Source organism: Myxine glutinosa, chromosome 5, assembly GCF_964187855.1.
Source record: "Myxine glutinosa chromosome 5, kmMyxGlut1.1, whole genome shotgun sequence".
Lineage (NCBI taxonomy): Eukaryota > Metazoa > Chordata > Myxini > Myxiniformes > Myxinidae > Myxine > Myxine glutinosa.
In genome coordinates this window covers 6,785,973-6,810,701 of record NC_136265.1, presented here as the reverse complement: position 1 = coordinate 6,810,701, position 24,729 = coordinate 6,785,973, and the positions used below count along the sequence as shown (strand labels likewise).

Below are 24,729 nucleotides of genomic sequence, written 5' to 3'. Positions count from 1 at the left end.
GTCATTTTCGTTTGTCATGCCGGTTTGTCATTTTCGTTTGTCATTCTCGTTTGTCATTCTCGTTTGTCATTTTCGTTTGTCATGCCGGTTTGTCATTTTCGTTTGTCATTTTCGTTTATCATTCCAGTTTGTCATTTTCGTTTGTCATTCTGGTTTGTCATTTTCGTTTGTCATTTTCGTTTGTCATTCTGGTTTGTCATTTTCGTTTGTCATGCCGGTTTGTCATTTTCGTTTGTCATTCTGGTTTGTCATTTTCGTTTGTCATGCCGGTTTGTCATTTTCGTTTATCATTCTGGTTTGTCATTTTCGTTTGTCATTTTCGTTTATCATTCCGGTTTGTCATTTTCGTTTGTCATTTTCGTTTGTCATTTTCGTTTATCATTCCGGTTTGTCATTTTCGTTTGTCATTTTCGTTTATCATTCCAGTTTGTCATTTTCGTTTGTCATTCCGTTTTGTCATTTTCGTTTGTCATGCCGGTTTGTCATTTTCGTTTATCATTCTGGTTTGTCATTTTCGTTTGTCATTTTCGTTTATCATTCTGGTTTGTCATTTTCGTTTGTCATGCCGGTTTGTCATTTTCGTTTGTCATTCTGGTTTGTCATTTTCGTTTGTCATTCTGGTTTGTCATTTTCGTTTGTCATGCCGGTTTGTCATTTTCGTTTATCATTCTCGTTTGTCATTTTCGTTTGTCATTTTCGTTTATCATTCCGGTTTGTCATTTTCGTTTGTCATTTTCGTTTATCATTCCGATTTGTCATTTTCGTTTATCATTCCGGTTTGTCATTTTCGTTTGTCATTTTCGTTTGTCATTTTCGTTTATCATTCCGGTTTGTCATTTTCGTTTGTCATTTTCGTTTGTCATTCTGGTTTGTCATTTTCGTTTGTCATGCCGGTTTGTCATTTTCGTTTATCATTCTGGTTTGTCATTTTCGTTTGTCATTTTCGTTTATCATTCCGGTTTGTCATTTTCGTTTGTCATTTTCGTTTATCATTCCAGTTTGTCATTCCGGTTTGTCATTTTCGTTTATCATTCCGGTTTGTCATTTTCGTTTGTCATTCTGGTTTGTCATTTTCGTTTGTCATGCCGGTTTGTCATTTTCGTTTATCATTCTGGTTTGTCATTTTCGTTTGTCATTTTCGTTTGTCATTCCGGTTTGTCATTTTCGTTTATCATTCCAGTTTGTCATTCCGGTTTGTCATTTTCGTTTATCATTCCGGTTTGTCATTTTCGTTTGTCATTCTGGTTTGTCATTTTCGTTTGTCATGCCGGTTTGTCATTTTCGTTTATCATTCTGGTTTGTCATTTTCGTTTGTCATGCCGGTTTGTCATTTTCGTTTATCATTCCGGTTTGTCATTTTCGTTTGTCATTTTCGTTTATCATTCCGGTTTGTCATTTTCGTTTATCATTCTGGTTTGTCATTTTCGTTTGTCATTTTCGTTTGTCATTTTCGTTTGTCATTTTCGTTTGTCATTTTCGTTTGTCATTCTGGTTTGTCATTTTCATTTGTCATTCTGGTTTGTCATTTTCGTTTATCATTCTGGTTTGTCATTTTCGTTTGTCATTTTCGTTTGTCATTTTCGTTTGTCATTTTCGTTTGTCATTTTCGTTTGTCATTTTCGTTTGTCATTTTCGTTTGTCATGCCGGTTTGTCATTTTCGTTTATCATTCTGGTTTGTCATTTTCGTTTGTCATTTTCGTTTATCATTCTGGTTTGTCATTTTCGTTTGTCATGCCGGTTTGTCATTTTCGTTTGTCATTCTGGTTTGTCATTTTCGTTTGTCATGCCGGTTTGTCATTTTCGTTTATCATTCTGGTTTGTCATTTTCGTTTATCATTCCGGTTTGTCATTTTCGTTTGTCATTTTCGTTTATCATTCCAGTTTGTCATTTTCGTTTGTCATTCCGGTTTGTCATTTTCGTTTGTCATTTTCGTTTATCATTCCAGTTTGTCATTTTCGTTTATCATTCCGGTTTGTCATTTTCGTTTGTCATTTTCGTTTATCATTCCAGTTTGTCATTTTCGTTTATCAATCCAGTTTGTCATTTTCGTTTATCATTCCGGTTTGTCATTTTCGTTTATCATTCCGGTTTGTCATTTTCGTTTATCATTCCGGTTTGTCATTTTCGTTTGTCATTCCGGTTTGTCATTTTCGTTTGTCATTTTCGTTTGTCATTTTCGTTTGTCATTTTCGTTTATCATTCTGGTTTGTCATTTTCGTTTGTCATTTTCGTTTGTCATTCTGGTTTGTCATTTTCGTTTGTCATGCCGGTTTGTCATTTTCGTTTATCATTCTGGTTTGTCATTTTCGTTTGTCATTTTCGTTTGTCATTCCGGTTTGTCATTTTCGTTTGTTATGCTTTTGACTAATTTCAAATGACAGCCTTTTGACAATGTGCGATTGTTTTTTGAAATCGTTTATGGTGCCATGTGACACGTGATGTTTCGTTTTTAGTGGAAGTCATGACCTTGGCTTGTACAATTTCCCATCTCTCTTGTGTTTCAGACCTTATTGTGGTCGTCGCCTCAATCATTGTTCTCTGTGTTGGCTCCAATGGGCAGGTGTTTGCTACCTCTGCCATCAGGTAATTTTGCCCTCCATAATGACAACCATCAAAATGAGGGTACCTGCAAGGGTACATGTTTCAAATGTGGTACGGTATTGCATTTAATAAGAACACTTTGAAAATAGACTGCTAAATGCTTCATCTACGTGTGTGTGTGTGTGTGTGTGTGTGTGTGTGTGTGTTTGTATGTGTGTGTGTTTGTGTTATGTGTGTGTGTGTGTGTGTGTGTGTGTGTGTGTGTGTTTGTGTGTATGTATCAATGTGTATGTATGTATGTATGTATATGTGTGTGCATGTATGTATATGTGTGTGCATGCATGTATGTATGTATGTGTGTGTATGTATTGTCGCGTGACTCCCCTCGGTTAATAGCGGGAAATCATGGATGGCAATCGGGCTTACTTTGAGGCGTTATTCAATGGCGGATCTGACTATATATATGCGCGGGGGAGGAAGGATAGAGGAAGAAGAAGTGCGAGCTTTTACCTGTGGTCCCGAGCAGTCTTCAAACCTGCAGGAAATTAAACTCACGAACACGGATTTCGAATGTACAAGAATAACACGGCTTTATTGCTGGACCCCGAGAACAATGGATGCGCCAGTATCTAAAACCCTTAATGAGCGCTCCTATATGCAGACTTCAAACACGTACAGATGGGGAGGATATGAAAATAAACGTTTCATTGTGTTCTGTGTGGTGTGAGATTAGCTCTGTCTGGCTGAGTTGTGTCGGGGATCGTCAGGCTCGTTGGCGTCGTCCAGGCCCCAAGCGTGCAAGCCTCCCGCGGCACTGGTGTTGGCGGGAAGAAAAGCCGCCATCCACCGCTCGCGCTCCACTAAGCCCCACCGAGCCACTCGCTCGCCCCGGCCTCAGCCGCTGGCATACCACCGGCCCTCCGCGCGACTCGAACGGGTCGCGTGCAGCTCGCTCCTCCGGTCGTGTCTGGCACCGTCCACGCAGAATCACTCGACGCGGCTCCGGTTGTTGGGAACAAGGCCCCGACGCGCACCCGTTCACCTCGATAAGGCCTCTCGCGCCAAGTGAGCGAGCGGGCGTGCAATCCGTCTCCACAGCCATTCAATGTCCTCCTGGATTCGGCCTGGTCACAGTGCGTTGCACCCAATGTTTCGATCCGAAGGGGAGAGAGAATCGAGGGTGAAGGAAGGCGTGAGGGCAGCAGGAGAAACAAAGAAAAGCGTCTCCGGCGAGGGGAAGGACGTCCGGGCACAAAGGAATCCCGAAACGAGAAGAAGAAGGGGACGGCGATGCTGGCGAGCCAAAATGCGACGGTTCGCTATTGTCCAGAATCAGAAGAAACAAGAAGAGAATGAGAGAAGGAGGTCCAAAAACGAGAAGAAGCGAAAGAGAAAATGTCAGTCACGACCATCTGTTATCGCATCTAGAACAACAGACAAAATGTTGGCTTGCGGTTCGTGGTTTTGGCTCTTTGTCTGACGTCACCGGCCCATCCCATTGGCCGAGCGCTTCGTGCTCTTCCTCTCAGTCAATCACGAGTCCTTCTGGGCATAGCTATTGCCTGCCTGAGCATGCTTCATCGCCATGGTGTCGTAATGCGCGGCCGCTTCCTGTCTGTTCTTTCGGTTCGGTTTTATTATTATTATGTGCTATGTGTGGTGCTTTTAATGGTGGGATTCCTAATTAGTGTCTATGGTGTAATGTAATACGGGATAAATGGATGACCACAGAGGGAACGACATACCGGGGAATTAGCATAATCCCTACAACTACTTAACATGCCCCGCCCCCTCGTGGCGGGGACACATATCCAACTTATCTGACATCCGGGCTAGACAGGTCCTCTACTTATTTACATCGAGATGGTTCTTGCTACCCACGATCATCGGAGCACCTACCTATGCAGATCTGCCTAAATCTATATATATGTCCCTACCCAAAATTCATAACTGTATGTATGTATGTATATGTATATATGTGTTTCTGTACGTGTGTAGCCGAATTATCACCCCCTGGTGGTGTGTGTGCTCCCCCAGAAGTCGATTGGAAAATGATGCTTGAATTCAATTGTACACATTCTGTGTATGTGCATTGTGCATAGAAAACAATTTAATTTTGAACTAATTATTTATTTTTTTATGTTGAAGACTCCAGTCACGGGCTACGAGTCCTGTTTGAGGCCAGGCCTTAAATAAAAGAACTGCATAGATAGAAAAGGGAAGAAAGAGAGATTTAATAGTCTGAGTTGTTGAGGAAGTAAAAAAAAAAAAAATCTGCTTTTTGAAAAGGGGAACATCATAAAGGTTTGGAAAGACATGAGAAAGTAAAGAGTTCAAGAGTTTGGCAGTCTCGGAGAAGAAACAAAGATCATGAAACCTCATTAAATAATGTAACTATCATAGAATATGGGTATATGAGCTGTTTGAGAAGAACAGTAATGAAATGCCTGCTGGGTGCTTCAACAATATTTTCAATCACAAACTAGACCAACACCCGGTAGAGCGCACACCTCCGCCAGGCTGAACAGTTCGTTTTTTGTCTCCCAATGATAGGCCGGATCTGGATTCGGACCTGAACCAAAATCGAATCGCCGTGTTGTTGTCACTTAACAACCAACTCGGCCACCAAGTTTAGTCATAACTAGTAAACAGTTTTTTGAGATATCGTGATATGTTTCGGTTTTAGCCCTATCTCTCAATGAAGAAGGATCACTTAGAAATTAAATAATTCTCGTATCCGGATCCGGATTAGAATCTTCACCAAAATTAACTCAATCCTTCCTTGGCACAGGCACATACTCAACGTCTCCACCAGGTTTCGCCCAATTCCGTCCACAACTTTTTGAGATATCTTGTTCACAGACAAACAAAGCAACTAGAAATCGGTCAGAGACCATGACCTTTAAAGCCACACTGGGAAAGCTGCTCTGACTGACAGCCACTTCGTCATAATCATCCATTGTCATCTCTTGTGATAGTCATCCATTGTTCATCACTTTTCATAGCCATCCATTGTTCATCTCTTTTCATAGCCATCCATTGTTCATCACTTGTAATAGTCATCCATTGTTCATCTCTTGTAATAGTCATCCATTGTTCATCTCTTGTCATAGTCATCCATTGTTCATCTCTTGTCATAGTCATCCATTGTTCATCTCTTGTAATAGTCATCCATTGTTCATCTCTTGTAATAGTCATCCATTGGTCATCTCTTGTAATAGTCATCCATTGTTCATCTCTTGTCATAGTCATCCATTGGTCATCTCTTGTCATAGTCATCCATTGTTCATCTCTTGTCATAGTCATCCATTGTTCATCTCTTGTAATAGTCATCCATTGTTCATCTCTTGTCATAGTCATCCATTGTTCATCTCTTGTAATAGTCATCCATTGGTCATCTCTTGTAATAGTCATCCATTGTTCATCTCTTGTCATAGTCATCCATTGTTCATCTCTTGTCATAGTCATCCATTGGTCATCTCTTGTAATAGTCATCCATTGTTCATCTCTTGTAATAGTCATCCATTGTTCATCTCTTGTAATAGTCATCCATTGTTCATCTCTTGTCATAGTCATCCATTGTTCATCTCTTGTAATAGTCATCCATTGGTCATCTCTTGTCATAGTCATCCATTGTTCATCTCTTGTAATAGTCATCCATTGTTCATCTCTTGTAATAGTCATCCATTGTTCATCTCTTGTAATAGTCATCCATTGTTCATCTCTTGTCATAGTCATCCATTGTTCATCTCTTGTCATAGTCATCCATTGTTCATCTCTTGTAATAGTCATCCATTGTTCATCTCTTGTAATAGTCATCCATTGGTCAACACGAAAATGTTTCTTTTTGTATTCCTGTGCAGAGGAATCAGATTTCTGCAGATCTTGAGGGTGCTGCATGTTGATAGACATGGAGGAACGTGGCGTCTACTGAGTTCAGTTGTCTTCATACACAGGCAGGTGAGATGAAGCAAACAGTGAGAAATGTTACACAAATACACATAAATAGACAGGAAACACTTCAACACAGACGTCCAGACAAACATCTGTAGACAAAACAAGCATTCTGAGTATTGCGCTGCAATACATGTCCCCTACCGGCAGTCTGTCGTCCGGAAAACTGTTGGGGAAATTACCAAAGTTCAAAGTGCCATAACTTTGTCAAAAATGATCGAAACCTCGTGAAGTTCGAACTTGATCTGTAACTTATCGTGAGGAAACCATGTACCAAGTTTGAAATCATTAGCATTAAGAGTTTAGGAAAAAAGTCCGGAAAACTGTTCTTTGCGAGACGGACTGACAGACTGACAGACGGAGGGACGGAGTGCAAACCTATAGTCCCCTCCGGTGTACACCGGTAGGGGACTAATAATAACATGAACCTGGCAGATTGAAATTACAGTAGTTTAACGTCAGGAAACCCCGAATGACAGCCGCTCCGACTAACAGCTGTTTCGACTGATAGCTGCTCTGACTGACAGCTGCTCCGACTGACAGCCACTCCGAAGGACAGCTGCTCCGACTGACAGCCACTCTGACTGACAGCCACTCCGACTGACAGCCACTCCGACTGACAGCTGCTCCGACTGACAGCCACTCCGACTGACAACTGCTCCGACTGATAGCCGCTTCGACTGACAGCTGTTCCGACTGATAGCCACTTCGACTTGCGGCTGACCCAACTGGCAACCACCCCAACTGACAACCATGCCGACTGATAACCATCCCGACTGACAACCACCCTGACTGATAACCACCCCGACTGGCAACCACCCCAACTGACAACCACCCCGACTGACAACCACCCCGACTGACAACCACCCCAACTGACAACCACCCCGACTGACAACCACCCCGACTGACAACCACCCCAACTGACAACCACGCCGACCTACAACCACCCCGACTGACAACCACCCCAACTGACAACCATGCCGACTGACAACCATCCCGACTGACACCCACCCTGACTGATAACAACCCCGACTGATAACCACCCAGACTGGCAACCACCCCCGACTGACAACCATCTCAACTGATAGCCACCCCGACTGATAACCACCCCAACTGACAACCATCCCGACTGACAACCACCCCGACTAATAACCACCCCGACTGACAACCATCCCGACTGACAACCACCCCCAGACTGACAACCATCTCGACTGATAACCACCCAGACTGACAACCACCCCGACTAATAACCACCCCGACTGACAACCATCCCGACTGACAACCACCCCCAGACTGACAACCATCTCGACTGATAACCACCCAGACTGACAACCATCCCGACTGACAACCACCCCGACTAATAACCACCCCGACTGACTCTGTTGGTAAAATTTGATATGGGAAACAAGGAATTTGATTTGGGGAATGTTCCTCCATGTCTATCAACATGGAGAGAGGGTCGGAAGCTGGTGTTGCTGGTGCCAAGAATTAGGATGGCCATAGCCGGTTCATTCTTTAAGAAGTGGGAAAGGCACAAAATTACTTACAGGAGCGGACAACGCAGAACAGAACTGGATCTGTTGGTAGTGAGGAAGCAACTGTTGTGGAGGGTCAAGGATTGTAAGGCAGTAGTGGGAGAGCATATCACCACCCAGCACAATCAGGTGGTGTTTGTTATACGCATGAAGGAAAGGAGGGAAGTTAGGAGCTAAGAGCAGGGGTTGGCAGATAATTAAGTGGGGGAAGTGTAGGGACAACATTTCCATAGTTGACATGGACAGGTTGAGGGACAGGTTGGCAAAGAATCTGGATGTTTGGAGGAGGAGTGGAAGAAGTATGGATAGACGTTTAGGGGAATTGCAGATGTTTTGTGTGGAAGGACATTAGGAAAGGGTACATCATCGGTTCTGGGCTGAAATCAGGTATGGTGCACGGAAGAAGTAGCGAAGGAAGTTGGGGAGAATGAGGAAGTTTGGAAGAGGACAGAGAAGATCAGGGATAGTGAGGGGCAAGCAGATGCAGGGTTGCACTTGTATGGGCAGAAGAAGAAAGCAGTAAGGAGAGCTGTGGATAAGGTGAGGAATGATATGGAAGAGGATGGTGGGAAGAAGATGATCTATAAATTGGCTCGTGACAGGGATAAGGATTGCAAGGACATGAAGTGGGGGTCTGGGGGTGGCGATCAAGTATGATGGCGGGAGACTTGTGACAGAGAGAGAGGGGCGCAGTAGTGAAAGTGTGAGCGGGATATTTGAAACAGCTGTTGAACCGGGAAGGAAGCAACAGCGAGCTTGAGCTACCGCGTTATGTAGAGGGGAATGTGGAGGTCGTGGAGGTCACGGAGGAGGTGCGGACAACAGTAAAGAAGATGAAGAAGGGAACAACGCCAGGCATTGATGAGATGTGTACAGAGATGACAATTGCAGCAGCAGAAGTCGGAGTCAGTTGCACGAAGAGGTTGTTGAATTTACGTTTGAGAGAGCGTTCGATCCCATGGGATTTGTGGACAGGGTTAGTTGTGCCGACATGGAAGGGGGGAGTTGGAAGTTCAAGTCATGAAGGTGCCGGAGAGACCTCTGGACCGGAAGATGAGGAAGACTGAGCTGCCACACCATGTGACCAATGACATTTTCACGATCAAACTTTTACCCCCATGCCGAGTTGATGACGCACTTCCGGTTTAGCGTTGGGTGGCTTGGGGCCTAGCATGACTGCTCGCAATTATAATGCGAACTTATCGTTATACAATTGTTATTATATTAAATAATCTTTTTTGTTGTTGTTATTTTCCCATGTTACCCCCTCCCCACACTACCCCTTCCCTACCCTCCACCAGGAACTCATTTCTACATTGTATATCGGCTTCCTAGGCCTTGTCTTCTCCTCCTATTTTGTCTATCTGGCCGAAAAGGATCACGTGGATGCCCATGGTCACACAGATTTTGAAAGTTATGCTGATGCTTTGTGGTGGGGAATGGTGAGTGGACCGAGTACACAGGTACCACCACACAATGTACTCACACAGTACACAGGTACCAGCACACAATGTACTCACACAGTACACAGGTACCAGCACACAATGTACTCACACAGTACACAGGTACCAGCACACAATGTACTCACACAGTACACAGGTACCAACACACAATGTACACACAGAGTACACAGGTACAGCACACAATGTACTCACACAGCACACAGGTACCAGCACACAATGTAGTCATACAGCACACAGGTACCAGCACACAATGTACACACAGAGTACACAGGTACCAGCACACAATGTACTGACACAGTACACAGATACTCCACATGATGTACTCACACAGTACACAGGTACCTGGCACACGATGTAGACGCACAGTAGCTACACAGGTACCTGCACACGATGTAAATGCACAGTACACAGGTACCTTTACATGATGCACATGCACAGTACACAGGTACCTTCACATGATGCACATGCACAGTACACAGGTACCTGCACACAATGTACTCACACAGTACACAGGTACCTGCACAAGATGCACACACACAGTACACAGGTACCTGCACACGATGCACATGCACAGTACACAGGTACCTGCACACGATGCACACACACACAGTACACAGGTACCTGCACACGATGCACATGCACAGTACACAGGTACCTTCACACGATGCACATGCATAGTACACAGGTACCTGCACACAATGTACTCTCACAGTACACAGGTACCAGCACACAATGTACTCACACAGTACACAGATACCTGCACAGAATGTACTCACACAGTACACAGGTAGCTGCACACGATGCACACGCACAGTACACAGGTACCTGCACACAATGTACTCACACAGTACACAGGTACCAGCACACGATGTACTCACACAGTACACAGGTACCTGCACACGATGCACATGCGTAGTACACAGGTACCAGCACACGATGTACTCACACAGTACACAGGTACCTGCACACGATGCACAGTCATATTAATGCATCATTTCTGGAAACTTTCTCTTGTCTCAAGTCATATATGATCTACCTGATTCATATGAACGGTTCATGGTGGATCTAGAAGGTACAAATACTGTAAGGAGAAGGCACCTGGACCGCACTTGTAATTCAACACAGACGTCACACATAAACTTGTCCTTTACCTGTCCTCTCCACTTCCTGTTTATGGTCACAAACATGCAGCTGCCTACATAGCCTTGCACCTGTACATCTGGGTCATGCATCCACCTCATAAGAGGAGAGTTTGGGGAGGAAGGTAGTTTGATCAGTTTGAGAGTACAATGTCGGATGCCTGTCAATAACAAAATGTGCACGTCCACACTAATCTGGTTACCTGTACCTTTTATGTACCTTTGAATGATCTGTACAATCTGATGACCCCGTGCAGGTAACCGTCACGACCATCGGTTATGGAGACAAAGTTCCACAGACGTGGATTGGAAAAATCATCGCTTCCTGCTTCAGTGTGTTTGCCATCTCCTTCTTCGCTCTTCCTGCTGTAAGGGAGTGAACCGGGGAACCTGGGGCAGGGGAGAATGAGGGTCAACCTGGGGCAGGGGAGGATGAGGGTCAACCTGGGGCAGGGGAGGGTGAGGGTCAACCTGGGGCAGGGGAGGATGAGGGTCAACCTGGGGCAGGGGAGGATGAGGATCCACCTGGGGCAGGGGAGGATGAGGGTCAACCTGGGGCAGGGGAGGATGAGGGTCAACCTGGGGCAGGGGAGGATGAGGATCCACCTGGGGCAGGGGAGGACGAGGGTCAACCTGGGGCAGGGGAGGATGAGGGTCAACCTTGGGCAGGGGAAGATGAGGGTCAACCTGGGGCAGGGGAGGATGAGGGTCAACCTGGGGCAGGGGGGGATGAGGGTCAACCTGGGGTGGGGGAGAATGAGGGTCAACCTGGGGCAGGGGAGGATGAGGGTCAACCTGGGGCAAGGGAGAATGAGGGTCAACCTGGGGCAGGGGAGGATGAGGGTCAACCTGGGGCAGGGGAGGATGAGGGTCAACCTGGGGCAGGGGAGGATGACGGTCAACCTGGGGTGGGGGAGAATGAGGGTCAACCTGGGGCAGGGGAGGATGAGGGTCAACCTGGGGCAAGGGAGAATGAGGGTCAACCTGGGGCAGGGGAGGATGAGGGTCAACCTGGGGCAGGGGAGGATGAGGGTCAACCTGGGGCAGGGGAGAATGAGGGTCAACCTGGGGAAGGGGAGGATGAGGGTCAACCTGGGGCAGGAGAGGATGAGGGTCAACCTGGGGCAGGGGAGGATGAGGGTCAACCTGGGGCAGGGGAGGTTGAGGGTCAACCTGGGGCAAGGGAGAATGAGGGTCAACCTGGGGCAGGGGAGGATGAGGGTCAACCTGGGGCAGGGGAGGATGAGGGTAAACCTGGGGAAGGGGAGGATGAGGGTCAACCTGGGGCAGGGGAGGATGAGGGTCAACCTGGGGCAGGGGAGGATGAGGGTCAACCTGGGGCAGGGGAGGATGAGGGTCAACCTGGGGCAGGGGAGGATGAGGGTCAACCTGGGGCAGGGCCATGGGGTAGGACATAGGGGGGGAAATGGGGTCTGGGTAACAGTCAACTAATGTTAACAAGGTCAACATGGGGCAGGGCCATGGGGCGGGGGGGGAGGAAATGGGGTCCGAGTGAGTAATCGACACAACAATAAACCAGTGATTACAAGGGCAACATCTGAGCCAAAATTACAACCAACCACCATCATCAAATGGACAATCCATCATGTTGTCTTTCCCCACTCTCCCCATCATGCACCGCCCAGGGAATTCTTGGATCAGGTTTTGCTCTGAAGGTTCAACAGAAGCAACGGCAGAAACATTTCAACCGTCAGATTCCTGCCGCTGCTTCTTACATACAGGTACCGAGCACCCCGCTTACCTACGCAAGCACCCTTTGGTGTTTTTTTAAATATAAATGACGGTGCATGCTCTTTATTGAATTCCTCATCCTCACCTCCTCCACACCCCATGCAGATGGCGTGGAGATGCTACATTGCGGAAAGGTGTCAATCCAGTGCCACTTGGAACATTCATGTGACCTCCCGACCCCCCACGAGCATACCCTCCACTTCCGGCCTGAGAGATTCCAACCTAAAGCTCAAGGTATGGGAGAGGGATGAGCAGGGGGAAGGGAGGGTAGGTTGAGAGGTGGTGAAAGGATGGAGTAGAGAGGATGACAAAGGTGAAATGGGAAGACTCGCTTATCTTTGTCGAATATGGATTTGCACGTGACCATCTTGCTGCTGTTGGAAAGAATTCGATCGTTTGGGAGTGTTATAATTACAGGTAGGCCTACAGTATACATCGGTGGTCATGGTTTTCTCTTTGGCTGCTTAGTAAATAAACACCTTTTACCTGGGGTCTTCTGTGTCTACTATTACCCTGGTGGTTTGTGATGCGGGTCATCGTAACTCATCCCTCACCTCGTTCGAAAATACGGATTGACAAGATTATTTGAGACGTTGTGGCCGCAATGACCACCCATTTGGATTCAGGTGGCCACATTACAACCATCATGACTATATGTTGTGTTGTTGTTGTTGTTGTTGTTGTATAGTCCTGGACGGTTATCTCGAACAAGCCCGCGGCACCGAGACACCTGCTCAATCTCCCAGGAGCGACCCCGAGATCCCCCCACATCCAGGAATCCAGGATGGTGTACTTCCGCCTTCACAAAGTCAGGGCCATGACAGAGTAAGAGAGAGACGAGAGGGAAAGGGCCGGTCCATGGGGACCGATCGGCACTCTGACCGTGACCGCGCCCTGATGAATCCGGGCAGCAGGGAGAAGAATGGGGAAGATTTGACCCCCGACTTGCATTGGGGGGTACAACCACCGCAAAGAGGCATCTCCGATAGTTGTCATATGTTGTGTTGTCCCATTTGTTATTGTTTTTCTGATACCTGACCATGCTTCAAGTCGCGCACAGCCAACGCTTTGGTGCCCTCCAGTGTCCCAGGAAGGGGCGAGGGAGTGATGGAGCTCGTTATGACCTCAGTCAGCCTGCAGGTTCCCACCTTGATGGAGGACTTTAGCAGAGTTCAGGTTAGAGCTACAAAACAGCAGCCAAGGCACAGTCAGGTGATTAATTTTTTTATTTTCCTTCTAAATGCTCCCGTACAGGCCTGTCTCGTTTCGTCAAATGATCGTCCTCTCCACCAAGAAAGAGCAAACACGAGTCTGTGTTTGTCAGAGGGAGTCAAAGTTCTGTACTTCACTGAGTTTGTAGTTTTACGACTACAATGATCCTTCAGCCGAATACATTACACATGGAAATGCTATGAGGAAGAACTTACTCAGTTATGATCACATGATTGGAGGCACATTTAGCTGTCTGATGATACATTCATGGTATCTACAGACTTGGCATTTAATATGGAAGAAATATTTTTTTCTTGACTTGGGTTTACTTTCTGAACTCGGTATATCAATCTGGTGAGTTTCTTTTACGCTTCGGTGATTTCTTTGTTAAAAGAACCATGTCACTGATTGTCTGTCGTAGCAAGAAGTCAATAACAGGGATTATATCACAGGTGGCGTGACAAAATGTATGGACAGGTACATTTGACGATTGGCTTCACAATCGGGTATATAAGGGTTGTTGCGTTCTGTATTAGTGGAAAACAACTGCTGCACATCGACAAAAGTTATTGCCGCTTCCCCTGGAGATGGTCCGTCAACTCGACAATGCTGTTTGTCATGGAGTGGTGGCTTTACGAAATTCCGGCATGAAACAGCGTGCTATTGCTCGGCAGTATGGCATCACTCAAGGTCAGTTGTCAAAGATCCTGAAACGAAATGCTCAGAGGGGTGTCCCTACTCCAATACCGAGGTCAGGACGTCCCCACAGAACCACAAGGAGGGATGATCGCCAGCTGCACCGGTTAGTCCGCAATGGCCGTACCAAGTCAGCTAATCGGCTTAGGGCTGAGTGGCAGCAACTGACATGTGCCTGTACCCAGAAGGCTAGTCGACCAATGACTGGTTCAAGCAGGCTATCGTGCCAGGCGTCCCCTGAGAAAGCCACGCCTGACCTGACAACACCGCCAGCGCCGATTGCAGTGGGCCAGAGAGCACCATCAATGGCAGCCAGGACACTGGAATCACGTGATCGTCAGTGACAAGTCTAGATTTCTGGTCTATCGTCAATATGGCCGTGTCCGAGTGCCCAAATAAGTGCATGAAGCCTACAACGAAGATTGTATAGTGCCAAGAGTCCAAGCTGGAGGTGGTGGGGTGACCGTTTGGGCTGCTTTTCATGCAGGGGGCAAAGCTGACCTGGTTGTTCTGAATGGAAACCTGAACCAGTTCAAGTACAGGGCCATTCTGGAAGAAACATTGCTTCCATTTGTTCGTGCAGCCTTTCGAGGAAACTTTATCTTCCAAGATGACAATGCACGGCCTCATCGTGCTCGTATGATCCAACACTTTCTTGCTGACCGTGTTGTAGAGCATATGGAGTGGCCTGCCATGTCCCCGGATACGAATCCGATAGAGAACTTGTGGGCAGAATTAACGCGTCAAATCGACAACTTGGACCAGCAGCCGACCTCTGTGCGTGAATTTCAGCAGGCTATTGCAACTGCATGGCAAGCGATTCCTGTCCAAACCTTGGCAAATCTCGTGAACAGCATGCGTCAACGTGTACGTGCTCTCCTGAATGCTTGTGGGGGTTACACGAAGTACTGAACTGTAATTTTACTGTCCGTAATCCCAGTGGTAATTTAACTTTTGTTTTTGTTAAAAAAAAATTTGGGCAAGTGTGCAAAATAAAGAGATACTTCTGGAAAACGCACAGAAGTTTAACACAGTACTGTCCATGAATTGAGTTCAATGTCAGCTTACATCACTTTCAAGGATCAATTTATTTGTTTTGAAATGTCAAATGTGGTTTTTGTTTCTTTTAAAGGTCACATTAACAAAATCTAGAATAATTTCAACATAATTCCAATGAACTTTTGGTTCTAAGTCATCTTGAAAAGTAAGTTCACCCCCACAAAAAAAATATTCCATATTAAAGGCCAAGTCTGTACATTGTCTGTGTTTGTCGTTGCTGTATGTCCACTCATTCATATGGACCTGTTCTGATTGCAGTCATAACCAACCTTTTGTGATCCATGTTCCCCAACATGCTCTGCACATCGTGACCTGTGACAGCCATGGAATTGGCGGGTGAGAGGTCGTGATCTTCAAGATAGGAGTCACTTCCTATCTGTGCCACAACTGACACTGCAGAAAGGTCGTGAAATAATTTCTGGTTCCAATCTACTCCCAAATGAACCTCCAGGTATTGTTCTTACTACTACTACTATTATTGTCTTTCTTGTAAGCAGAGTCGAGGCTCGTGGAAGATCTAGAACACTGAATGTATCAGGACGCAACAGAACAAAAGGAACAGTAGCGAGTGGGGGGGAACACAAACAGCAGGGTTGAAAGACAAAATAGAGGGAGACTTGGACAAACAATGGGTGTGGGGAGGAAAGAGACGTGGCTGGGGACACGCACTGGGTGGACAAGATGGACACAGAAACAAAATTCTCGACATAGATATATAGAGATAAAAACCACCTTTAGAGGCCATTTTCCCCCGCAAAGCGGGGGTTGGCCTTTTTCGGGGACCGTGGTTGTTGTTGTTTTTCGGTCCCCTTTTTGAAGCAATGTTTTACGGCCGGATGCCCTTCCTGACGCCAACCCTTTTTGCCGCCTTTAACGACAAGCAGGGAATTACCAGTGAACTGGTACTCAATTAGCCGACCTCGGAAGGATGACAGGCTGAGTCAACCCCCCTGGTGTTAATTCAGCGATTGACCGGGATTCGAACCCAGGATCCTAGGATCCTAAGCTGGCACCCTAGCCGCTAGCCCAACACCAGGGTTAAAGACAATGCAAGACAATGCTGGCACCAGCAAGATACGGACAATGGTCCAGTCAGAGAAGCGGCGAGCAAGTGACGCCAGCGTCCCCTCACGACCGGACCGGAAACGGAAATCCAATCATAAGGTAAAGAAATAACCACCACATATCACAAATTATTATCTTTCAGTGGTCTTGGACATTTTCGGCCCCTGCGCATCTCTGAGATTATACCACCTGTCAAGTCAAACCTTTTCTGTAGTGGGTGTTGTAACGGGTTCCTCTACGATCTCCTGGTCTCGGTAAACCTCCGAAACCCAAGAGGAGCCCCGACAGAAAAATGTTATCCTCTGTCAAAAATCAATGGTGAAACCACACCAATTGCAAATAATCCATATATAGAGATAGATATATAATATATATATATATATTATATATATATATATAGAGAGAGAGAGATACATTAGACCCACTTACATGTGTATATATATATATATATATATATATATATATATATATATATATATATATATATATATATATATATATATATATATATATATATATATATATATATATATATATATATATATATATATATATATATATTGTTGCGGATATGGGATTTGGCCTCCATCCATATCCGCTTGTAAATATTCCCCTATTTCCCCAATACTCCCCAACTATCCCCAATCCCCCATTCCCTAGTCCCATTGTCTGTAAACAACACTCTGTAGCCCCGACCTTCCCCTTTTTCCCCCATTAAATGTCGTGCCCAGGTTCACCGCATCTCACGTAGACAACTATAGGACATCTTGCTAGTTATTCTTAGTCTATGTCAGTTAAGGACTCGTTTCCATTAATTCTGACTCTTCGTTGCACCAGAATGTGATTGTATGGCACCAGTAGTAAGTTTAGGACCTCCCAATACCTCCCCGCATCTCTTCCTCATGAAACAACAACACCAACAACAACAACAGCGGCGCGGGGAGTGCGCGTCCTCACTCCGGCTTGGTTAGCCGCCATTGACCATGTGCTCCGACGGGGTTACCACGCAGGGGCTCACTGTCAGCTCCTCGTCAAGGGCGGAGCCCGGTAACCCCCCGCACCCAATAAGAAGCGGCGGACCGATTCCATCTGGGGCGGAGCTAACGAGCCGAGGGCGTGTCACTCCCCGCGGGACATGGGCAGGAAGACGGAGGTGACGTCAGATGCGCCTCAGCTTGGACAAAGAAGGACGCCACCTCCGAGCGCTGAGACACCTCCCTGAATCTTTTGGACCGGACCGGGTCGATTCTGCCCCTGAGCCAAGGTGCACCTTGAGCCATCGACTGCCTGCCCTCCCCTGCCATCAATCCCTGTGTGAGTCAGTCTTGTCCCGTTTGTCTGTGGTCTGTCGGGAATAAGATAAGACCATGTATAAGTGCCCACCTTTCTGTGCTGTACCTCTTGTGCCGTGTAATCTAAACGTTCTGCATATCCCATATTATATCCTCCTCCGGAGGTCTTGAGAACTGTACCCCTGGTGTCGTGTCATTTAACCCAGCCGTTGTGTCCTTTCCTTCATTGATCTAGCGTAGCGCGATTCGGCCAACGTTCGAGTATAATCGGGTAACTTGTGCGAACACGGCGGCCATTCCGCTCGGCCCAGCATAACATCTTAATAAGTCGTGTCCGTAACAATTGGTTGTCAGGAGTTGGATTCGGACCTGGGACTAAATTCATTTAGCCCAAATTTTGGAACACCAATTGTACTATTAGAGTAACAATTGGTGTCGAGGAGTGAGATTGGACCCAAGCGCGTAAAAACGCGCTCGAAATTATAACGGCGAAATTTGATTGTGTTTTACAAAAAGAAAAACCCGAATTTTGAAGTCGCGCTATGGCAGATCAAGACGGCTGGGTTCCGGTAGAGGAGAGTGAGGCAGGGTCGATCCAGGACCAAATTGAGGGACATGGGGAGAGCGAAGCAGTGAGGGTGGCAGGGTCGCAAAATAGCGTCGTCGCGCACGAGGTTACGGGCGCGCAAAATGGCGCCTCGCACATGGCCACGGCGACCACGCCCGCGACCGTAGTAGCGCCGCTGGTAGATTTGAACCTTTTTTTAATACAAATGAAGGCCCTTATGGCCCAGAATAGTGAGCAAATGAGGGCTGATAGAAAGCGATTGGGTGAGCGATTGGGTGAGCGATTGGAGGGCCAAATGGGGGCAATGAGGGACGAAGCGAGGGCTCAGAGTGAGCAATTGGGGGTAATGGGAAACCAAATGGGGGTAATGGGAAACCAAATGGGGGTAATGAGGGACGAAGCGAGGGGTACCGGTGAGGGGTTAGACAATAATTTTAAGGGATTAGACAAGAAATTTGGGAAATTAGACAATAGATTAGGGGAAATACAGGAGGGGTTAACGGGGGTAGAAAATAGAATGGCTGCCCAGGAGAATCAGATAGAGGGAGTGAAAAATGGGTTAGAGGGGTTAGAAAACAGTATGGAAGGCAAATTGAGGGACATGAGGGACCAAGCGGAAAGGGAAGTTAAACAAATGGGGCAGCAGATAGAGGGGGTCAGAATGGGGGTAGAAACCAAACTGGATGCTCACAGGGAGGAGATGGAGCAGATGAGGGTGGCATCTGGGCAGGAGATGCAAGTGATGGGAGAGGAGATCAGAAGAGGTGTGAGTGAGGAGGTCGGAGGAGTGCGCGAGGAGGTGAGGCACTGTAAGGAGCACATGGAGAAGGAGGTGAGAAAGGGGACTGTAAAGTTACAAGGGGGCATAGAGGACCTGACGCAGGAGGTGGAACAGCTGACGGAGGGACAAAAAGGACTAACGGAGCAGGTTCAAAGGAACACTGCGGTATTAGGAGGGTTAAAAGCGACACAGAAAGAACTAAAAGACGACTTGATAGCGACGAAGAGGGAATGTCAAATGGTACGTGAGGGACTGACAACGAGATTGGACGAGGTGACAGAGGTAATGGAGACGAAGGACCGGCAGGTGAGGACGCACATGTAAACGGTCAAGGTAGCCTTCGAGGACGAGCTTGAGGAGACGTACCGGGAAATAGAAGAGGTGAAGCAGAAATTAGAAGAAGTGGAAGAAGGGGTGAGCGAAATTAAGAAGCGACGTAGAGAGGATAAGAAAGAGATAAAGGATTCAGGTGGCCACATTACATTGGTCCAAAGTCTGTGTTTGGATCGTGATGATGTGCTCATTAACCGGATGAGGGATTCGCAGGTGATGGAGGAGAAGCGAAGAGGAAGAGGACCCGGTGTAAGTGGTGACCAATATGGTCGTGCGTATGATGCGCCAGGGGATTTAAGAAGCTTGGGGGTCGAGATGGACCCGGGTGTTCGTGAGAGGCCGTTGGTGAAGTGTGCGACAGGTCTGGTGTGCGAAAAAGGAGGTGTGCGAGAAAGTCCGACTCTGGGGTGTGTGAGGAAAAAGTGCGTGCCAAGGAGTGAGGGTGGAGGATCGTGGTGGTGCGATCAATGATGGTGGCAGTAATGATTGGCAGATGATGGGCAGTGATTGGCAAATTTTTGATTTGTTGAAATTTGATGTGCAAAATTGGTAGTGAGCGATGGGCCCGGTGGGTAAGGGTGGCATCCCTGCCACCCTTCCCATGTGGGGGCAAAGGAGCTATAGTTTATGGGGTTGATGGCAGTGAAAACTAGCCCGGGTGGGTTAGGATATTGTTAGGGATCTAGCGAAGATGACATTAGGTAACGTTAAGGTTTAGATAGTGACTGATACCTGTAGTGGGGACGCAGGTAGTTTAGTGTGGATGATAATGACGTGGGAGCGCAATAGTTTAAAGGGACGACTGGGAAGCGCAAGTTTCAGAGGGGAGTAGGTAGATGAGATGATGCTGTGTGAGAACTGGACAGGTGTGTGGAGCAGTGTGTGGAGCAGTGAGTGTTGTGGATCAGTGCGAATGCGCTTTGGGGAGAGAAGGGTGCAGGTGGCACCAGGTGTGAGAGCACAGGTGTGCAAGTACAGGTGTGTGGAATACATGGAGTAAGTGGTACGGAGTGGTGTGCATGGTGTGAAGGTGTGGATGGGGGAAGGGTGGACCCCTTTCACGAGTACCCGGGGTGGGTAGTGTAAGTGTTAGGTAGAGGGTATAGGTAAATTGTGGTTGGATATTGGCATTTGTGGTGCGGTTGCAGAATGGTATTGTGGATGGGTGCATTAGTGTTGTGGAAATGGCTGGGCGTGTAGCCTGTTAGTGTGTGTAGTTGGTTTGGGCACTCCACCACTGTGAGGATGTCGGCCAGGTGAGGCCGCAGGTGGGCTCTGGGAGCCGGTAGTAGTTGTTGTGGATGGGGCCCGAGGATCCGGAGGACGGACCCGGGTAGCCCAGTGCCAGAGGGCACCAAGGGGTGACAGAGCCAGGAGAGGGCCTTCCCCAGTTAGATAGGTTAGGGTGAGGAGCAGGTAAGCTCGGGTGGCAACTACAGTGGTGGAGGTGTGCAGGTGGGTAGACCTGCTGGGAGAGCTACACGTCACAGCCCAGAAATTGTGCGAAGGCACCGGGAGATGAATCGGGGGAGTGAGACCCCAAATTGAAAAGCACCACAGATTGGTCAATGGGAATTGGTTTTTAGAACCCATAGTGTAAGTGGGCCAATGGTTTGGCAGGAGAAAGACCCCGGGTAATGTAAAGTTGTTAAAGTCATTTAGGAAATAGTTAGGATTGATGAACCTGTCGCACCATACGCAGCCACTTACCTGTGGTGATGATGATGACTCCACACCTGTGTTTTCTTTGTTTTGTGTTGCAGGAAATGAGAATTGCTGTTGGATTTGTGAGACGCATCACGACGTGGATGAGACATTGGGGTGATTCCATCTCTCCCTCCCTAGGAGGGACTGATGATGAATTGGTGATGGCAAATTTTGCTGTTGAGTTGGAGATGGCAAATTGTGATGAGAGTTGGAAATGGCAAATTTGATTGGTTAGGAGGGAGAGAAGACGAATTTGGTTTATGGGAGGAACGGGGAAGACAGTAGGGACGTTTGTTGATTTGTAAAGTAGATGTTTATGGGTAGTGTTGTGTTTTGTGGATACAGTAAGGGGTAAGGGAGGGGCAATGTTGGTTACCTGGTGGGGGGGGGGGGGCGTACGGTAGGAACGTACCTGTCTCACCTGGTTCCCATGTGCCCCCAGCGTGCATCATCTTGTATTGCGTGCACTTTTGCGCCCTTACCACCTTACTCACTTGTCTTCTTCTTTTGTCTCCCACCTCCGAGGATCTGGCTTTGGGGCAGAGAGAGAGGAGAGAGAGGTGCTGGCTCCGCAGTTGTGGGCCTGTACTTTCGCTGCTTGCTGCCTGGATCGATACACCATATGGACCGCAATGTTTGTGGCCGCCCACCATGGACCGCAGTTCTTTTGCGGGCAAGCACCACCCGTTGATGGACCTATGGGTCAACGTGGCACCTATGCCATACAGGTGAACCACTAATAGTTGGCCCCCTGACACCACAATACAGAAATGGACGCGGTTGGCGCCTTTCTTTATTTTTAAAGAAGCAAGAAGGCCAAGTGCACCACATGAAGGCAAGACCAGCGGCAGAACATCGGCCGGCTGCGACACCACCGGTGATGATTGAACACTTTATTGGTGCACCGGATGGTGCTGACTGTGTTATGGGGTGGTGCTTTTGGTGCTTGGATGGGGTGCTCTGCACATTATTAAAGGCCGTAGGGCCACAGGGCACCCGTGGGTTGGTGTATCGATGCTGGCATGCGTGCTCTCTCTATGCATAACATCTGCATGTGTTCCTCCAAAAACAGGTCCTGGATCGTAGTGTAAATATCAGCGTAGTCTTGTGTAAATAATGCTCCCTACCGGCTGTATGTTTAGTTTGAGGATTCTTTCCGCGATTCGGTTATCCTGTGGGTGTGTTTCTGTGAGGAGAAGGGTGCAACGTCGCAGGGGGACATATTTACTCATTTGTGAACATCTGTAAAACTGTCGCACTCAGGGTTGAGTTAATAGTAGAGGGAACTACATCTGAGTGCCACACTAACGTAGGTAAAGATTTATCGGGTCGGGACGCCCCGAGGTAGAGAAGGGTGCAATGTTGCGGATATGGGATTTGGCCTCCATCCATATCCGCTTGTAAATATTCCCCTATTTCCCCAATACTCCCCAACTATCCCCAATCCCCCATTCCCTAGTCCCATTGTCTGTAAACAACACTCTGTAGCCCCGACCTTCCCCTTTTACCCCCATTAAATGTCGTGCCCAGGTTCACCGCATCTCACGTAGACAACTATAGGACATCTTGCTAGTTATTCTTAGTCTATGTCAGTTAAGGACTCGTTTCCATTAATTCTGACTCTTCGTTGCACCAGAATGTGATTGTATGGCACCAGTAGTAAGTTTAGGACCTCCCAATACCTCCCCGCATCTCTTCCTCATGAAACAACAACACCAACAACAACAACAGCGGCGCGGGGAGTGCGCGTCCTCACTCCGGCTTGGTTAGCCGCCATTGACCATGTGCTCCGACGGGGTTACCACACAGGGGCTCACTGTCAGCTCCTCGTCAAGGGCGGAGCCCGGTAACCCCCCGCACCCAATAAGAAGCGGCGGACCGATTCCATCTGGGGCGGAGCTAACGAGCCAAGGGCGTGTCACTCCCCGCGGGACATGGGCAGGAAGACGGAGGTGACGTCAGATGCGCCTCAGCTTGGACAAAGAAGGACGCCACCTCCGAGCGCTGAGACACCTCCCTGAATCTTTTGGACCGGACCGGGTCGATTCTGCACCTGAGCCAAGGTGCACCTTGAGCCATCGACTGCCTGCCCTCCCCTGCCATCAATCCCTGTGTGAGTCAGTCTTGTCCCGTTTGTCTGTGGTCTGTCGGGAATAAGATAAGACCGTGTATAAGTGCCCACCTTTCTGTGCTGTACCTCTTGTGTCGTGTAATCTAAACGTTCTGCATATCCCATATTATATCCTCCTCCGGAGGTCTTGACAACTGTACCCCTGGTGTCGTGTCATTTAACCTAGCCGTTGTGTCCTTTCTTCATTGATCTAGCGTAGCGCGATTTGGCCAACGTTCGAGTATAATCGGGTAACTTGTGCGAACACGGCGGCCATTCCGCTCGGCCCAGCATAACATCTTAATAAGTCGTGTCCGTAACAATATATATATATATATATATATATATATATATATATATATATATTGTCGCGTGACTCCCCCTTGGTTAATACCGGGGAAATCACGGACGTTAATTCGAGCCGTTCGGTTCAATAGCGGATTTTATATCTCCATGCGGGAGAAAGTAAGAAGAAGAAACTGGAAACTTTTACCTGGACGGCCTCGCTGATGTCTTCACCCTGCGAAAAGTAACTCAAACGGGAACGGGTTAAAATGTACAGGGGAAAATAATAAAAGGATTTATTAACGTAACCCGATAACAAGGAAACGCGCCGGTTAAATACAGTCACGTGAAAAAGTAAGTACACCCCATGTAAAGTTTTGACTTTTTCAACATATTTCAACATACAGCTATTTGATCTTCATTTCAACAATATTGACAGATAAAGGTGATATAATATAACAAATATCATGAAACATTTACATTTTGTAGTCCATTGTATAATTTAAATAAACATAAATGCAAATTTCGCATGTGGAAAAAGTAAGGACACCCATGGCTCTAATAGGTGGTATTGCCCCCTTTGGCAGAAACAACCTCAAGTAGGCCTTTCTTATAACTGTCTACCAGTCTCTGACATCGACTGTGAGAAATTTTTGCCCACTCCTCCATGGAGAATTCTTTCAGCTGTGCGATGTTTGAGGGGTTTCTTGCATGCACAGCCCGTTTCAAATCCACCGACAACATCTCGATGGCATTTCGATCCGGGCTTTGACTTGGCCATTCCAGAACCCTCCATTTCTTTATTTTCAGGCATTTCTTGGTGGATTTACTGGTATGTTTAGGGTCATTGTCATGTTGCAAGGTCCACCTTCGGTTGAGCTTCAACACTCTGAGAGATGGCCTCACATTATCCTCGAGCACCCTCTGGTACAATGAAGAATTCATAGTGGATTCTATGATGGTGAGCTGGCCAGGCCCTGATACAGCAAAGCTGCCCCAAACCATAATATTTCCACCACCATGCTTTACAGTTGGTATCAGGTTCTTGTGGTCAAATGCTGTCTTTGGTTTTCGCCAAACATGTCTTCTGGAACTGTGGCCAAATAGCTCTACCTTTGACTCATCTGTCCAGAGCACATTGTTCCAGAAGTGCTGGTCTTTGCCGAGGTGTTCATTGGCAAACTTTACTGTTGCCCCGATGTTCTTTCTGGACAGCAAAGATTTCCTCCCGGCAC

The 24,729-nt window shown here is 47.2% G+C and overlaps 1 protein-coding gene across 1 annotated transcript in view; it reads left to right on the top strand.

Moving 5' to 3' along the window:
• Positions 1 to 24,729, top strand: part of KCNQ1 (potassium voltage-gated channel subfamily Q member 1) — a 102,095-nt gene that overhangs the window by 39,150 nt on the left and 38,216 nt on the right. The window contains 7 exon segments of the mRNA XM_078777538.1: positions 2,507 to 2,585; positions 6,407 to 6,503; positions 9,334 to 9,474; positions 10,892 to 11,002; positions 12,281 to 12,376; positions 12,492 to 12,620; positions 15,675 to 15,804. Of these exon segments, the coding sequence (XP_078633664.1) occupies positions 2,507 to 2,585; positions 6,407 to 6,503; positions 9,334 to 9,474; positions 10,892 to 11,002; positions 12,281 to 12,376; positions 12,492 to 12,620; positions 15,675 to 15,804 (783 nt within the window).